Below are 16,943 nucleotides of genomic sequence, written 5' to 3' on the forward strand. Positions count from 1 at the left end.
AGGAGATTGGGAACAGGCAGCCGAGGTCTTGGAGCCTGCAGGTAGACAAGAGATCAGAGTACAGAGGGTGTCTGTCTTGGTATGCCTTATATAGGCTCAGGCAGAAAATCACATGCGATTACACCGGGCCATCTGCAAACCCGACATGGAGCACAATAGAGTTCAGTCGACCGAGGTGAGGAGAGCAAAGCCTGGATCCTGTACAGAAGCATTACAGTACACCCTATTAGGGCAATGTTTCTATTGGATTGCAAGACATAAAAAAGACTATAAAGGACTTATTCTCCTTTTTTGCATTCACTGCTTAGTGGCATTAAACAAACATACAAAACATTAGACTTTCTCCAAAGTGACAGCCTGTGTCTATATGATCAATATGCTCTTCTTATGTGGTGTCCTCCTTACTAGAGTACTCGTACCTGCTAGATAGTGTATGTAGTGAGCTGGAATCACCAGTAAAACTAATTCTAGGCCTCTTTTTGTGTTTTCTCTGAACATGTAACTTGAAACGATTGGTGACGGTCAGTGAAACATCAACCTACAGGGAAGGAGACTATAATAGAGGAGTGAAAATTTGAAAGATAATAATCTATCAATCCTTTTTTTTGGGGTATACTGTATTAGTGTGTTGGTAATTGAATTGTATTACCGTTTGTATGAAAATGTTATAAAGTATACAATATTAATATAATTCCAGTGCAGTGTTATTGAAAAATAATAAATTCAGCTTTATTCTTGACAGATGACTATATCAGGAGCTCAGAAGGACATCAGATATTTTCAAATTTTGCAACAAATATGTGTGAAGAAAATGTCATTATACCTGATACACCTCAAGCCAAGGTCCTTTCTTTTGCTTCCACAAAGACAGATATGCAAAACAGAAGTCACAGAAGGGCTGTTGAACAAGAAATAGTTTACATAGAGGAGAAACCATTTTTATGTTCAGATTGTGGGAAATGTTTTAAGAATAAATACAAACTTAAAATACATCAGAGAATTCACACAGGGGAAAAGCCATTTTCGTGTTCAAAATGTGGGAAGTGTTTTACCAACAAACCACACCTTGCTAATCATGAGAGAAGTCATGATGAAAACAAGGCATTTTCCTGCTCCGAATGTGGAAAATGTTTTCTACAAAAATCATCTTTAAGAACACATCAGAGAATTCACACAGGAGAGAAATTATTTGCATGTTCAGAATGTGGGAAACTATTTAGTGTAAAATCAAAACTTGCAGCACATCAGATAATTCACACAGGTGAGAAGCCGTTTTTATGTTCAGAATGTGGGAAATGTTTTAATAGGAAAGAAAGTCTTGTGAGACATCAGTTAATACACAAAGGGGAGAAACCATTTTCATGTTCAGAATGTGGGAAATGTTCTTTTACGAAAGGTGACATTGTTAAACATCAGAGAATTCACACAGGGGAGAAGCCATTTTCGTGTTCAGAATGTGGAAAATGTTTTAATCAGAAAGAAAAATTTGTTAGTCATCAGAGAATACACACAGGGGAGAAACCATTTTCATGTTCAGGATGTTGGAAATATTTTAAAACGAAAAGTGAACTTGTTCAGCATCAGAGAATTCACACAGGGGAGAAGCCATTTTCTTGTCCAGAATGTGGGAAATGTTTTTCTAATAAACCATGTCTTGTTCAACATCTGAGAATTCACTCTGGGAAGAAGCCATTTTCCTGCTCAGAATGTGGGAAATGTTTTTCTATTAAATCACATCTTGTTCAGCATCAGAGAATTCACACAGGAGAGAAGCCATTTTCATGTTCAGAATGTGGGAAATGTTTTTCTAGGAAATGTATTGTTGTTAAACATCAGAGAACACACACAGGGAAGTAGCTATTTTTGTTATACTTGTTTTAGTTACAACATAAAAAAATGCAAGTTATAGTAAATTAATGTAGCTACAAATGAAAGGTAAAACAATTTAGGGCACTAAATGAATAATAAACATGTATAAAATTACCAATTTGTTATTGAAAATTAATTAGTATTCAAATAATACACCTCTATATGAACAATGTATATTATATATTTTGCATTTGTATAACTGCAGCTTAAAAAGATTGTCGGTGACCCTTACTTCCATCCTATTTGACATTGATCACACACGGACGCTGCTATACATGATGAGAACAGTTGCCAAGGTAATCATCCAATGTCCAACTTGTGTCAACTAATTAAAAAGGTGACCTGATAATTCAATGAGACCACAGTCATCTCTAAAAATGATAGGGTCCCAAAGGTAAAGTGTTTGTTGGTAACTTCTTCAAACAACTCACCCTTAAATAAAATTATTATTTAGTGTGGTCTTGAAGAATTTAAGTCACAATTTGAAAAAGATAATTGTTTTGTGGCACACACAAACGTAATGATGATCCTTGGTGTAGCACGTATTATGAAACATCTTACATGGCTTCCATACACTAAGACACTCTCACACAGTATGATGACCCCAAAAGGTGTCTCTCATACAGTATGTCAACACTAAACATTTTATCCTTACTTTAACCTCCACATGCACAGTTTGATCACCCCATAGTGCATTTTCTTACAAAATGTAACTTCTCCCCACAGTGCCCCCACAATGAATATGGTAAACCCACATTACCATCAATAGAATATGAGGTCGTCACAGTGTTCCCAATGCAGTATGAGGCCAGCACCTTTCCCTAAACAGTATGATGTCCCAACTGTCCCCTGATATGTCTATTGTTGGCAGTATATTCCACTCATTGTGAATACTGGTGATGTTGCTGTGTGGCCAAGAAGGTGACGCCAGCACTGGCATTACAGATATTAAGAGATTAGCCTGGAGAACCTGTGGGTAATGCCATAAGGATACCTTCACAAGGAACCATCATTTTTTTTAACTAGAAGGTGGCCTGATTCTAACGTATCGGGTAATCTAGAATGTGTATGTAGGTTAGCAGATTGAATAATAAGGTAATGAATGGACTGGATGTGTTAGGATTAATTTAGTATTCTTATAATTGTTTATTGGTTTTAAAATGACAAACAACAGAAGGAACAGTTTTAATTGATGAGTCTAATGTTTAATGATGTCCATGGCTTGTAATGAAAGAAGGCCATGAACAGTGTAAAGTTAAGTAAAAATATGCTGATGCTGTGATGTGGCCCAATGCTGGTATGTGCCCCCATCGTGGTGCAGCCACCATCCTGACATGTGCCCCCATCCTGTGGGGTAAGAAAGGAAAGGAGATGAGTAAGCTCTTCAGTAATGGTGGGGAGGAAATTTATTGTGGAAGGGCCATGGTCTTGTTAGATGGAGAGGTTGTGCTGATTGAGCAGAAATGACTTGCCTTGTTTGGTTGACCTGTGAAATACGTCGAGATGAGGGCAGTCGGAGAGGGTAGTGTTGGGCGGAGGAGGGAGTTAAAACTGTTGAATAGCTGTTTAGGGTTGTGGGTTAAAGAAGACATGAGGGTTCGAAAGAAATCCTGTTTAGCAGAGGTGAGGGCCGAATGGAGTGTGTAAATTGCTTTTTTGAATGCGGTGGAGTCGTCTTGTGAATGTATTTTTTTTCCAGCACCACTCAGCAACCCTAGACAATTGCCAAAGCTTTTTAGTGAAGTTATTGAGCCAGGGTTGTCTATTGGTTCGTCAAATTCTGCTATGCATGAGAGAAAAAGCCAAATCAATAGATGATGTGAGTGTGTCATTGTAGAATATGGTGGCACTGTCTGTGTCATGAAGAGAAGATATATAGGACAGAGGTAAAATAGAGTTAGTGTGTGAATGTCAGGATGAGCAAGGTTTCTGCCGGGGTGTGCTAGTTGCTGGACAAGGGAGGCAGGTGAGGAGAATAAGGATGATAAGGTCAGTAGATGGTGGTCAGATAGGGGAAGAGGGGAGTTTGTGAGGTTAGATAGGGAGGAGAGGCAGGTGAAGATAAGATCTAGTGTATGCCCTTCTATGCGCGTTGCTGAGGAGGCCCACTGAGCAAGTCCAAAGGATAAAGTGAGTGACAGGAGTTTGGACAGGTATCAGTGGGGATGTTGAAGTCATCCATGATGGTGGGAATGTCAGCAGAGAGAAATTGTAGAAGCCAGGTGGAGAATTGGTCAATAAAAGTAGTGACTGGGTACAAGGGTCGGTATATGACGGCTACTGGGAGGTTGGAGGCAAAGTAGATATGTACAGAGTTCTCTTCAAAAGAAGGGAGAATAAGCTGTGAGAGTCGAGGCTTGGGAAATGCTCAGTTGGTGAAACGCACGCCGAGCCCTGCTCTGCCTCCTGGTGTCTCCAGTTACTTAACATCTGGTCTACCATGGTAACTCCCCCTATGTTCTCAATTATAGTTGCTGTTTGAACTATTTGCCAATGATTTACAGTGGAGATTTTGTATATACCACAGCTAAAGTGTGTCTATACTCCTGACATTATCACATGCTCCCATGAGACATTTGGAATGGTGTTTAGATTGAAGCACTTGGTGTCTGCATTTCTATACATGCTTTTGACTGGCTGCTAACCACAGCCACTTGTGTTCTGTCTGCCTCATTTCTGTTATTTTTTATGTAATTTATACTACCGTGTTTTTTAAAAAAAAAAAAAAAAAGCCATCCCCAAAAAATAACCCCTAGCAGGAATTGTGGGTCTTTTCGGAGCAAGGCTTAAATATAAACCCTACCCCGAAAATAAGCTCTAGTCGCGGTTCAATAATGAAGTGTCCATGCAGCTAAAAAAGTTAAAGAATAGTGCAGGACACTTCCCTTATAGAAAGCAGACACCCCCAAAAGAAATAAGAAAGAAGACAGAAGATCCCGTGATCATATTCAACAGACACCGAACAGGACCTGCAGCAGAAGGAACACCCACACACATCAGCTCACACACCCACACACATTAGACTGCACACACAGAAACATCAGATCGCACACACACACACAAATATCAGATCGCACACCCACACTCATCTGATTGCACACACACACACACACACACACACACACACACACACACATATAACGGAGTGCCAGGGGTGCCTCGGGGATTGTAGTCATGGCCCCTTTTTCTATCAGGCTTACCCCCGGCTTCGCCGTCACTTTTGGGACAGGGGATTGTTCTGTGGGGCAGAGTGTGGTGGAAGAGAGCATACTGTCAGCCGCAGGAAGACTCTTCAGGCAGGGATCAGATAAACCAAATGACATCTTTATTGCACGAAGTTTCAAAGACAGCTCAATGCACTGATTTTGTAGCACACGGTCACAATTCCTGTCCGGGGAAATCTTTCCTTGTTGTCTCCTCTAGTGGGGATGTGCCCGGCTACTCCACTTCACCTAGGCTCCCACTCCGGCTATCACAGACTGGACCCACACCAATTCTGCTTCACCCTTGAGGACACTTCTTCTCTCCTTCCCTCCGTTCTTCCTGTCCACTCAGCTCCACTCTCTGCCCCTGGCTGTTCGTTCTCCCCCGTCTCGGAATCAACTGCCTTCAACACACACACACACTCCCTTTCCCCCTAAGCTGCCGGCTCCTCCTCCCTCCTGTACAGTTTCTATGGGGACAGCCGTCCCACCCGGCCACTAGGGGAAACCCACTAAAACAGTGCAATTACAATAAAACATAAACATAAAACATCAACAGCTTTGTCTACCCCAGCGGGGGTATCTTCAGGGGAAAACACTGCACCTCCTTGTAAGGGGTCTGCCCACCCCTTACACACACACACATCAGATCACACATCAGATCGCTCACACATCACATCCCACAAACACACCCATCACATCCAGCGATACCGATTGCTGCTGGCTGGCAGAGATTCCTGGGATGCAGTGTGGTGAACGCGTAGAGGACCTGTGGTGGAATGCATCGATGTTTTCTACCGCCAAGTCCTTCATGCGTTACACTGCATTGCGTCCCATCTTCCCCTGCTAGCCGGAAGCAATCAGTATTGCCAGATGTGGTGAGTTAGTTTGTGTGTGCGAGCTGATGTGTGTGCGATCTGACGTGTGTGAGTGTGTCGGCCAGAAGCAGGGGAGGACAGCGTGCAGCATACATGCTGGAAGCGCCCGCCGAGGATCGCAGGAGGACCTGGGAGCTGCGCAGACGTCCGGGGTCTGGTAAGTATGAGTCTCCTGGGAAGGGGTTGTCTGCTTTTTTGGGGGTGGGGTAAACTTACCCCCAATTGTGTTACCCAAAAATAAGACCTACCCAAAAATAAGCTCTAGCGCTTTTTTCGGGGCAAAAAAAAAGTATATGACATTGTCTTATTTTTTTGAAAAACACGGTATCACCTATAAAGGTAATCGTGTTATTCTTTTGGTCCTGCATTTTGGTTCCCTTATTTTGTGATGGTCCTTATATGTCATTTCACATAGGATGCCATTTTTATTCTATGTTGGTGGTTGGACCACTCGCAAGGAAGTGCTTATAGGTTTAAAATTCTAGAATCATGTTGCAGGTAGTGCAGCAAAAAGTCTCACGTGTCTGTAGCTTCCATGAGATCCAAGTCCATGCTGTGTTGGTGGCAGGTTAACACTCAAGTAGAGAGGGGATAAATATATTCTTCATTCCTTGACTGTTGCGCACCCATCACCTCTTCCTCCTAGTCTTCTTCCATTTCTTCCTGGGCTTTTACACTTCCACTAACAGTTTGTCTGGTACTATGAGCCCACCTTGATCGCTGTAGTCCACTTTCCCTTACCACCAGCCAGTGCCATGACAGTCCATACATTAGAGATATTGGTATCCTTCTGTATCCTCCACTGCTTCCTCCTCTTTCTCTGGGACCACCTCCTCTTTTTGCAGACTAATCAAAGTGTGTCCAAATAGCAGCAAAAGTGGAAAAAGGCAAATCCCTACTTACAGAGCGACCAGTCCAGAGAGCCACACGTAAGAGTTAGGTCCCACTTCACTCAAAGTGCATTTCACATGAAATGCTTAATCCAGTAGTGGGGGTGTAACAATATTGCAGTCTTTTAAAGCGCTGGTATCCAATCAACATATTGTCCAGTAATTACGTCCCGTCTGGCCATAAAAGATGTCTGAGATGAAGCTTGCCAAATGCCAGAATAATGAAAGGGAGAGAGAGAATGTTTTAAGGCATTTTTATTACTTTCTGCAAAGTCAAAAGTTTACATACACTTAAAGTACTATGCCTTTAAACAATTTGGGACAGCCCATATGATGATGTCATGTCTTTGGAAGTTTCTTGGCAACATCTGACTTAATTAGAGACACACCTGTGGATGTATTTTAATGCACAACTGAAACACACTGCTTCTTTGTGTAGCATCATGGTAGAGTCAAAATAAATCAGCCAAGATCTCAGGAAGAGAATTGTGGACTTGCAGAAGTCTGGTTCATCCTTGGGTGCAATTTCCAGATACATGAAGGTGCCTCGTTCATCTGTACAAACAATTATACACAAGTACAAGCAAGATGGGAATGTCCAGCCATCATACTGCTCAGGAAGTAGACGGGTTCTGTGTACCAGAGATGAACGTGCTTTAGTCAGACATGTGCATATTAACCCAAGAGCAAAAGTAAAAGACCTTGTGAAGATGCTTGTCAAAACTGGTAAGAGTGTGTCCATTACACAGTGGCTTAAGGATAACAATGTCAATATTTTGGAGTGGCCATCACAAAACCCTGATCTCAATCCTACTGAAAATTTATGGACAAAGCTGAAAAGGCTGGTATGGCAAGGCGACCTACAAATATGGCTGAATTACACCAGTTCTATCAATAGGAATGGGCCCAAGTTTCTACCAACTATTATAAGAAGCTTGTGCAAGGATATCCAAAATGTTTGACCCAAGTCATACAGTTTAAGGGCAATGGTACCAAATACTAATGACTTTGCAGAAAGTTATAAAAAAGCCTTAAAACATTCTCATTATTCTGGCATTTAGTAAATATAAATAATTTTGGTTCCTAATTGATCTAAAACGTTTAAGAATTATTCTGATTTCATGTCAGATAGTGAGAAAAACCTGCAGATGTGTCTTTATAGATAGTGACTGGAAACTTCTGGTTTCAACTGTATATGATTGCACATGGTATTGTTTTCTTTCATGAAGGATCTTATGTTACTGTTTATAACGCTATTGTGACACACTGGTGTCCTTATACTTAAAATGCTTCCATCTATCTTTATTTATCCACATCAGATATTTAGCACGTAATATGCTCACATATTCACTTTATCATTATTATTGTGATTATTTGCCTTCTTACTTATTGCATAGTTGTATTTTTATACCTTACCAGCAGAGCTTGCCAGGTGTCTCCCCTGTTGTCTTCTATCGTTGTACTTCATGTAGTTTCATGTCTTTTTGGATATCTTTTTTTATCTATTTTTGAATAAAATTTATTTTTATATTGAGGTTTTGTATAGGCTTGCATCCCTTTATTAGTATTTTGATTAATATGCATGCTGCTTCCACGTATGGGTTATGATATGGGTTTACTAGGATCTAAATTCTAAAGTGCAAAATCTGTTCTCCAGCTCCACAGTGCCCCAAATGAATGTTACCACTTATGGCTGTATGGCAGACTATTTACAATTATGCACTCGCACTGTAAAATGCTTATCTGCTGCCAGGTTAGATTGTTGACACGCAATACTACCATCTGATGGTCTATAAAATATACTACATGTAAAGGGGGTATACCGTTACTGCCGCATGTATATGATTGTTATCTACAAATTGATCAAATAACTGGCTATTACATGAATTGGGATTATGATTTATTGTAATTCATGTCACTTTGTATGTGTCATATAGTTTAAATAAAAGTGTTTTTATAATATAAGTGGAAATGACTCTTATTACTCCTGTTTTTCAATATAGAGCGAAATCTGTTCTCCAGCTCCAAATTGCTATTTCAGCAACTAAATAGTGCAAAATCTGTTCTCCAGCTCCAAATTGCTATTTCAGCATCTAAATAGTGACAAATATGTTGCTCAGCTCAAAAAATGGCTATTTCAGCATTTAAATATTGCAAACATCTGCGTTCCACCCACAAATGGCCATTTTATCATCTAAACAGAGATTGCTACTTATGTGGTACTGCCAGCTATTGAAATTTCAGCATCTAAATTCTGATAGGTAAATCTTTGGTCCTGCGATCTGACACAAATAGACATTTCCTCATATACTGTAAATACTAATTGACAATTCTGTGCTCTTGCCACAGTATCTCAACATAGATAAAAAGATTTGTATACTTGTGTGTGTGTGTGTATATGTATGTATGTATGTATGTATGTGTGTGTGTGTATATATATATATATATATATATATATAATATATACAGCTCTGGCAAAAATTAAGAGACCACTGCACAGTTTTATAAAAATCAGCTTCTCTACATGTCTGACAGCCATTCCATTCCAGTGTCAGTTGCATTCCAACCAGAGTACAGACTGGCAGAGGGCGTAAGCGACTCTCCACTGACTGGTATGACCATCATCTTATTCCACTATCACTCAGCAACGGCAGGATGACATCAATGAATGGCAAAATGGCAAATGGCAACTGGGGGAAGTGCACGGCATGAACAGTTTGTAACAGGCTCCTAGAGGCAGGGCTCAAGTCATGTAAAGCTAGAAAAAGCTTTTTATCAATGAGAAGCAAAGGAGAGCCAGGCTGAAGTTTGCCAAACACCATAAGAATTGGACCATAGAGGACTGGAGTAAGGTAATCTTCTCTGACGAGTCTTATTTTTAGCTTTGCCAAACACCTTGTTGTCTAATGGCTAGACGGAGACATGGAGAGGCGTACAAGCCACAGTGTCTTGCACCCACTGTGAAATTTGGTGGAGGATCGGTGATGATCTGGGGATGCTTCAGGAAGGCTGGAATTGGGCAGATTAAACTTTGTGAAGGATGTATGAAGAATCAAGCCGCATACAAGGCTATGCTGGAAAAATAGTTGTTTCCTTCTTCTCAGGCAATGTTCCCCAACTCTGAGGACTGGTTTTTCCAGCAGGACACTGCGCCATGCCACACAGCTAGGTCAATCAATGTGTGGATGAAGGACCACCACATCAAAACCCTGTCATGGTCAGCCCAATCTCCAGACCTGAACCCCATTGAAAACCTCTGGAATGTAAACAAGAGGAAGATGGATAATCACAAGCCATGAAACAAAAAAAAACTGCTTACATTTTTGCGCCAGGAGTGGCATAAGGTCAACCAAAAGCAGTGTGGAAGACTGGTGGAAAGCATGGCAAGACGCATGAAAGCTGTGACTAAAAATCATGGTTATTCCACAAAATATTAATTTCTGAACTCTTCCTGAGGTAAAACATTAGTATTGTTGTTTCTAAATGATTATGAACTTGTTTTCTTTGCATTATTTAAAGTCTGAAAGCAATGCATTGTTTTGTTATTTTGACCATTTCTCATTTTCAGAAAATAAATACAAAATTTTATTCTTGGAAATTCGGAGACGTTGTCAGTAGTTTTTTTTTTAATCAAACATATACCTATAAGGAGAAAAATCAGAAAAACTGACAATTTTGCAGTGGTCTCTTAATTGTTGCCAGAGCTGTATATATATAAAACTGGAGATAAATACTAATTGATAACTCTGTGCCCATTTCTAAAAATTAGGGGCAGACATCATGAAAGTGGCATCAATTGCCCCAGAGTACCCATAGTGTCGTGGCACAGCAGTCAGGCATGGGCAATGTACTAGACAGGGTCTGGGCTAGCATTTATAGCACCCCCTTCCTTCCACATTGCCGGCGGCCGCAGGTAAGCTGTAGTTCGTCGTTCCCGAGGTGTCACACGTAGCGATCTATGCTGCCTCAGGAACGACAAACAACCTGCATGCTCAACAATCAATGATTTTTTGAAAAGGAACTACGTGTCAACGACGGACGATTTGGTGAGTATTTTACATCGTTAACGGTCACTCCTTGCTGTCACATGCAACGACGTCGCTAACGATGCCGCCGAATGTGCGTCCCGGAATCCATGACCATGGCGATATATCGTTAGATATGTCGTTGCGTGTAACGGGGCCTTTAGGCGGTCTAAACTTTCAAGAGACAGCCGGATGCGCTTATCTATTAGAACACCACCATCAGCGCTGAAAACACATTCAGAGAGAAAGCTGGCTGCAGGGCATGACAAAACCTCCAAGGCATGACTGGCGAGCTAAGGCCACTCTTCCATCTTTTAAGACCAAAATGCTAAAGGGTCCAACTTCCCCCCTGATGGCATTGATATTGAGCTCTAAATAATCGAGCACTATCCTCTCTAGTCGTTCACTATGTTTAAGACTTGTACTCTGTTTAACTGGGGCACGGGATGGTGTAAAAAAAGTGTGCCACAAAGCACAGAAATAGCTTCTGTCACTTAAACTGCTACTGCTAATGATTCTGCGATGTCGACTCCACGATCTCGGGGTTGGAAGTCTAGAACTGTGATGCACACTCTGTACCTCATTGCTGCCTTGAGGAAAACTACTCTTAAGATTGTTTCCATACTCCAGTATGCGCCCATCCTTTTGCAGGCTCTTGTACTGTGGATCTAACAGAGTGGCAACCCAATAGTCAGCACTATTTCTAATCATAATAATACGAGCAGCATGTTGCAGATAGTACAGCAATAAGTCGCACATGTGACAGACGTATCTGTAAGGTTCAAGTCCATGGTGTGTTAGTGGTGAGGTAACACTCAAGCTTGCTTTCTCTGTCCCCTCCCACCAGCGCTTTTTTTTGTAAAAAAATTATTTGCCGGTACGCATCTCTGGAGCGGGGTGGGGAGGGGTTTGCTGTCAGGCGCCAGCGGACGAGATTGAGGAGCGGGGGTGGGGGTACTGTTGTGCTGTCGGGCGGCCGGGAGTTCCTGTGCACGGTTTACCTGTTGAGGCACTGGGCAGCGGAAAACGGCAGTCCCCATACAGCTCCGCCCCCCAGACGCATTGCCGCCCCCTTAATATAGTGCCACCTGAGCAAACTGCTCAACTTGTCCAATGGACGGTGCGGCCCTGTTTCTCGTTATTCAGCTTTGTAGTCTGTACGCTAATATCAATCAAAAACTATGTAATTCAGATTTCAAAAGAAAAATAAAAAAAGATTAATACTGTATAATCGTTTTTTTCACTTGCTAAATATGGTTTTCAACTTACCTAGGCTGTATTCTATAAGAAACGCCAAATTTCAACCAAATTCATCAGGACCATTAACACTAGCTGATGCAGGTTTGATAGAGCAGAACGTGGCCACCGGTTCTTCAACTATCATCTAATTTATTTCTGTCTCCACGTCTGTTCGGGGTCTTTTGCATGCCAGAGCCGCACCGACCAAGAAATAGTGCGTTATTTTATCCATCTAAGACAAGTTTGACGAAACAAAACTCAATGAACCCTGCTCCCTCCATTCTCCATCCCCCTGCTCCCTCCATTCTCCATCCCCCTGGTCTCTCCATCCTCTATCCCCCTGCCCCTTCCATCCTCGATCCCCCTGATCTCTTCATCCTCCATCCCCCTTGTCTCTCAATTCTCCATACTCCTGATCTCACTCTATCCCCCCTGCATCCTTCTTCCCCCTGCACAGCCTGCCGCCCTCTGCACCCCTCTCTCATATACCCTGCACTTCTCCAGCTTCTTTCCCACTGGGTAAAACTCCATGGCTCCGCCCACCCGTCACATTATCGCAGGTCCTGCAGCTTCAGTAGCTGCTCTGCTTATGCCTCCGCTCCACACAAGGCCGATTTGTATAGTTTACAAATTAGCTATGTGGACAGAGCAAGAGGTGCTGGCCCTCAGCGCTCTTCAGATTTTCCGGTACGCCGTACCGGCACGTACTGCCGCAAAAAAAGCACTGCCTCCCACCAACCATCTCCTGACTGTTGCACACCCATCAGCTCTTCTTCCCTATCCTCCTCTATTTGCTTCTCAGCTCCTGCACCTTCATTAACAGTTTGTCTGGAACCATGAGCCCCCCTCGATTGCTGTACTCCACCCTCCCATGCTAACCATCTGTGCGACGACAGACCAGAAATTATAGATATTGTTATCCCTTCCACATCCTCCTCTGTTTTCTCCTCTTCCTCTGGGACCCCCACTTACTCCTGCAGACTAATCAAAGTGTGCTCCAGCATGTAGATGACCGGAATAGTGATGCTGATGACAGCATCGTCAGCACTTACCATCTTAGGTAGGCGTTTTGAAACTGTGCAGAATTGTGCAGAGGTTCTTCATCTGTGCCCACTCCGCAAGCGTAATTTGCCCGATCACCGGACTGTGTAGGCCCAGGCTATGCATCATGACTAGTGATGGGTGGACCCGGTCTGTAAAAGTCTGGACCTGCGCGGATTCAAAAGTATCCAAGTGCGGGGCCCAAAATTCTCAGGGAATTCCGGGTATTGTTCCGGAACTCAGTTAATACAAAAAAAAAAATAAGACAAGCGAGCTGTACTTACTGAGTCACTGGTGTGGCTGTAACTACTCCCATAGTTGCTCATGCACTTCCAGGACTGCTCATTACCTTCATTGCATATGCACTGCATCGGTGTCTATGATTGGTTGGAGTCAGACGTGTCCCCAACCTGTTTGACATGTACGACGTGTGCAGAGCGGAGCCGCATGTGTACATCATGTGCAGAGTGGAGCCAAGTGTGTACAACATGTACAGGGAGGAGTCACATGTTTATGATGTGTAAGATGTGTATTCAGCGCAAATCCATGAATGTAACATGCATATGAAGACCTATAACCTTATAATGTCCGTTTATCCAGACTGTTTAAGTAACAGAATTGTGAGTGACTTGCCGTGTAATCCAGTCCATTTGTGATCAATATTTTCTGATACTCAAATTTTTCAGCTGTGCTTAGAGGGCTGGTCCAAAGGCAAAAGTTAATTTATTTTTACATCCCTCTTTATTTGATCTTATAATCTAAACTGCTTCCTAATATACTTGTACTAAAAATTCTCTGCCCCTTCCATGATGCTCTTTTGAAGGGGCTTATCTGTCCCTCCCTGCTGTGTCCCAGCTATTCCTGCTCTGACCCTCCCCTGTGCTGTGCACAGCACGTTCTGCACAGTGCACTGCACCCGCTCTGTTGTTTGTTGCTCAGATCAATAATAATCAGCAGGTAACAGAGCTGTGTTTATACCCAAGATGCAGGAGACTAGCGCCGCACCCACTTGTGACGTCGCCTGATCTCCTGCTGATTATTATTGACCTGATCCAACAACAGAGCAGAAGGGCAGGGAGGTATAGAGCAGGAAAACAGCTGACACAGAGCAGGAACAGACCAGCCCCTGACACAAGCATCATTATGATGCTTCGTATCAGGGAAGATACAAAGGCTTTGGTCACTTGTGGAGACTCTGCCCCCTGATGATGCTTCATTTCAGGAAGTGGCCAGGTGCTGTGACAGTGACCGCAGCCTTTACCCCCTGCTCTGATGATGCTTTGTTTTAAGTATCCCAGCATGCACTGGGATTCTCAAATCAGACAAGAAATAGAATAAAAAAAAAATAGAATAGCAGTTAGATAGTGTAGTTAGAGAAAGGTACACAATTTTTAATACAAGTATATTAGAAAATAGCTTAGATTATAGTATCAAATGGACATAGATTTTTACCCCTTCATGACCTTGGACGTACCAGTACGCCCTGGCTATCTCGATGGCACAAGAGCTGTGCCCGGAGAGATCCCCACCTGGGACTCGGCTTTCCCAACAGGCCTATAGTCAGCAGATTACTGTGTAACTGAAATGGTGTAAAATTACTCTGCCATTCCCCTGATAAATCTCATCTGAGGAGAAGAAATGCGTCGGGAAATATTGAGGACATCAGTTGTGCACTGCCCTTAATAGTGTGGGAGTTTTTTCTGGAAACACCATTGTCAGTGCATTATTGGGCCATATAGAATATTTCCACCTTATCGGGATCACTCATCCACCAACAAGATGTAAGGGGTCTGTACAGAGGAATCCAGTTGTGGGCTCAGTGTTAACCCGTGAGATAGTTCTGTTATTAATGATTTTTCGAGGTTAATGTCCCATTCAAAATGAGTCATCTACTCACTCCAGTTTTGCTGACATATGAGCACTATATGTCATCACTGTGATACGTGCTACTTTGATGTCTCGACCCCTGTCTGTCTTTGTATAGTCTCAGTTTGCAGTAATAAAATTCTGATACTTTTTTATTACATGTTGTTTGTCTGGTTAATCCTTCTCATGGGTCATTTTATTTATTTATCTAGTAAACGTTAAGTGCTCACTAAACATCTAGATAAATTTCTTGAGAGGTCTAGTTTCCAAAATGGTGTCACTTGTGGGGTAGCTCCCCTGCTTAGGCACATCAGGGGCTCTCCAAATGCGCCATGGCGTCCACTAACGATTCCAGACAATTTTGCACTCCTTCCCTTCCGAGCCCTGCTGTGCGCCCATATAGTAGAATTCCACCACATATGAGATATTGGTGTACTCAGGAAAAATTGCTAAACAAACTGTAAGGTGCATTGCTCTTGTTATCCTTGTAAAAATGCTGAATTTGGGACAGAAGTAATAGTTTTGAGGGAAAAAGTACAATTTTAATTTTTTCCTTCCACATTGCTTTCATTCCTGTGAAGCACCTAAAGGGTTAATAAACTTCTTTGATATAGTTTTGATCAGTTTGAATAGTGCAGTTTTTAGAATGGTGTCATTTTTGGGTATTTTCTGTCACCTAGACCTCTCAAAGTCACTTCAAATGTGATGTGGTCCCTAAAAAAAATGGCTTTGTAAATTTTGTTGGAAAAATGAGGCAAATTTTATAGCAAATTTTGCCAACGGTGAGTAAGATGCTAAATCCTCCTGGACCTCGGAGACAAAACACCTAAGGTAAGTCTCCAAATTTTGATTTATGCATTTGGTCTGACCATTTGACGGAGGATGGATGGCAGAAGAGAAAGACAACTGCACCCAATTTGAGCACCAAATGCTTTCCAAAATTTGGAAACAAACTGGGTTTCCAGATCTGAGATTACAATAGAAGGAACGCCATGAGGCTGTACAATTTCAATGGCGAACATGTGAGGCAGAGCCTTGGCATTCGGGAGTGGTGGTAACACAATGAAATGTACCATTTTACAGAACCTATCCACAACTACTAAACCCACCGTCTTTCCTGCAGACAAAGGTAGGTCAGTAATGAAATACATGGATAAATGTGTCCATCGTTTACTAAGGACAGCCAATGGTGGGAGAGATCCGGACGGACGAGTATGCACTACCTTGGAATGTGCACAAATAATGTAAGCAGACACATAGTTAATAACTATATCCTGATGCAAACTCGGGCACCAAACCACGAGACAGGAGGTCCGAGGTTGCTTAACTACCTGGATGTATGGTATTGTGATGTTCCCTGATTATATTATGGTGGAAATTAGATGACGCAAACAACCTTCCTGAAAGGCAGGAGGCCGGGGCATCCCCCTGAGCTTCCGACACCTCCCCCTCCAGGTCTGGACACAAGGCCGAGATGACCACAACCTTTTTCAAGATAGGGATGGAATATTAAGGAGCAGTTTGTGCCGCCAAAGGCAGTGACCTTCTGGAGTGAGGCACCACAAGGTTCATTAATAACACAAAGCGCTGAAGAATTTTTGAGTTTAAAATAAAGTAAATGTCCAAATATTATCCCTTTTTGAGATCAGGCAAACAGTTCTCTCATTGTAAATCCAGGAGAGTATCTGAAATTTTCTGCAATATATATATATTTTTTTTTCACAAACATTTTAGAAAAAAATTTAAAAGAACAATGTTAAATTATTGTTTGTAAAATAATGACATGTAAATCGGATGCCAAGGCATTATAATGTTCTACTTTCTTATAACAAATGAGAAATCTTTGAATAATTAAAAAATACGAAAAAGAGCTACATATAGGTAATTATAAATGCCTCAGTCTAAAGCCCCAAGCATTAACCTAACCCTTTA

At 42.0% G+C, this 16,943-nt stretch overlaps 1 protein-coding gene across 2 annotated transcripts in view; it reads left to right on the plus strand.

Moving 5' to 3' along the window:
* LOC142312015 (uncharacterized) overlaps positions 1-8,779 on the plus strand; it is a 57,132-nt gene extending 48,353 nt beyond the window's left edge. For both annotated transcript variants that reach the window (XM_075350885.1, XM_075350886.1), the window contains one exon: positions 743-8,779. In XM_075350885.1, coding sequence (XP_075207000.1) covers positions 743-1,857 — 1,115 coding nt within the window. In that variant the 3' untranslated portion in view covers positions 1,858-8,779. The remainder of the gene's footprint in view (positions 1-742) is intronic.
* The last annotated feature ends 8,164 nt before the right edge of the window (positions 8,780-16,943 follow it).

The sequence above is a fragment of the Anomaloglossus baeobatrachus genome, chromosome 5, assembly GCF_048569485.1.
Source record: "Anomaloglossus baeobatrachus isolate aAnoBae1 chromosome 5, aAnoBae1.hap1, whole genome shotgun sequence".
Lineage (NCBI taxonomy): Eukaryota > Metazoa > Chordata > Amphibia > Anura > Aromobatidae > Anomaloglossus > Anomaloglossus baeobatrachus.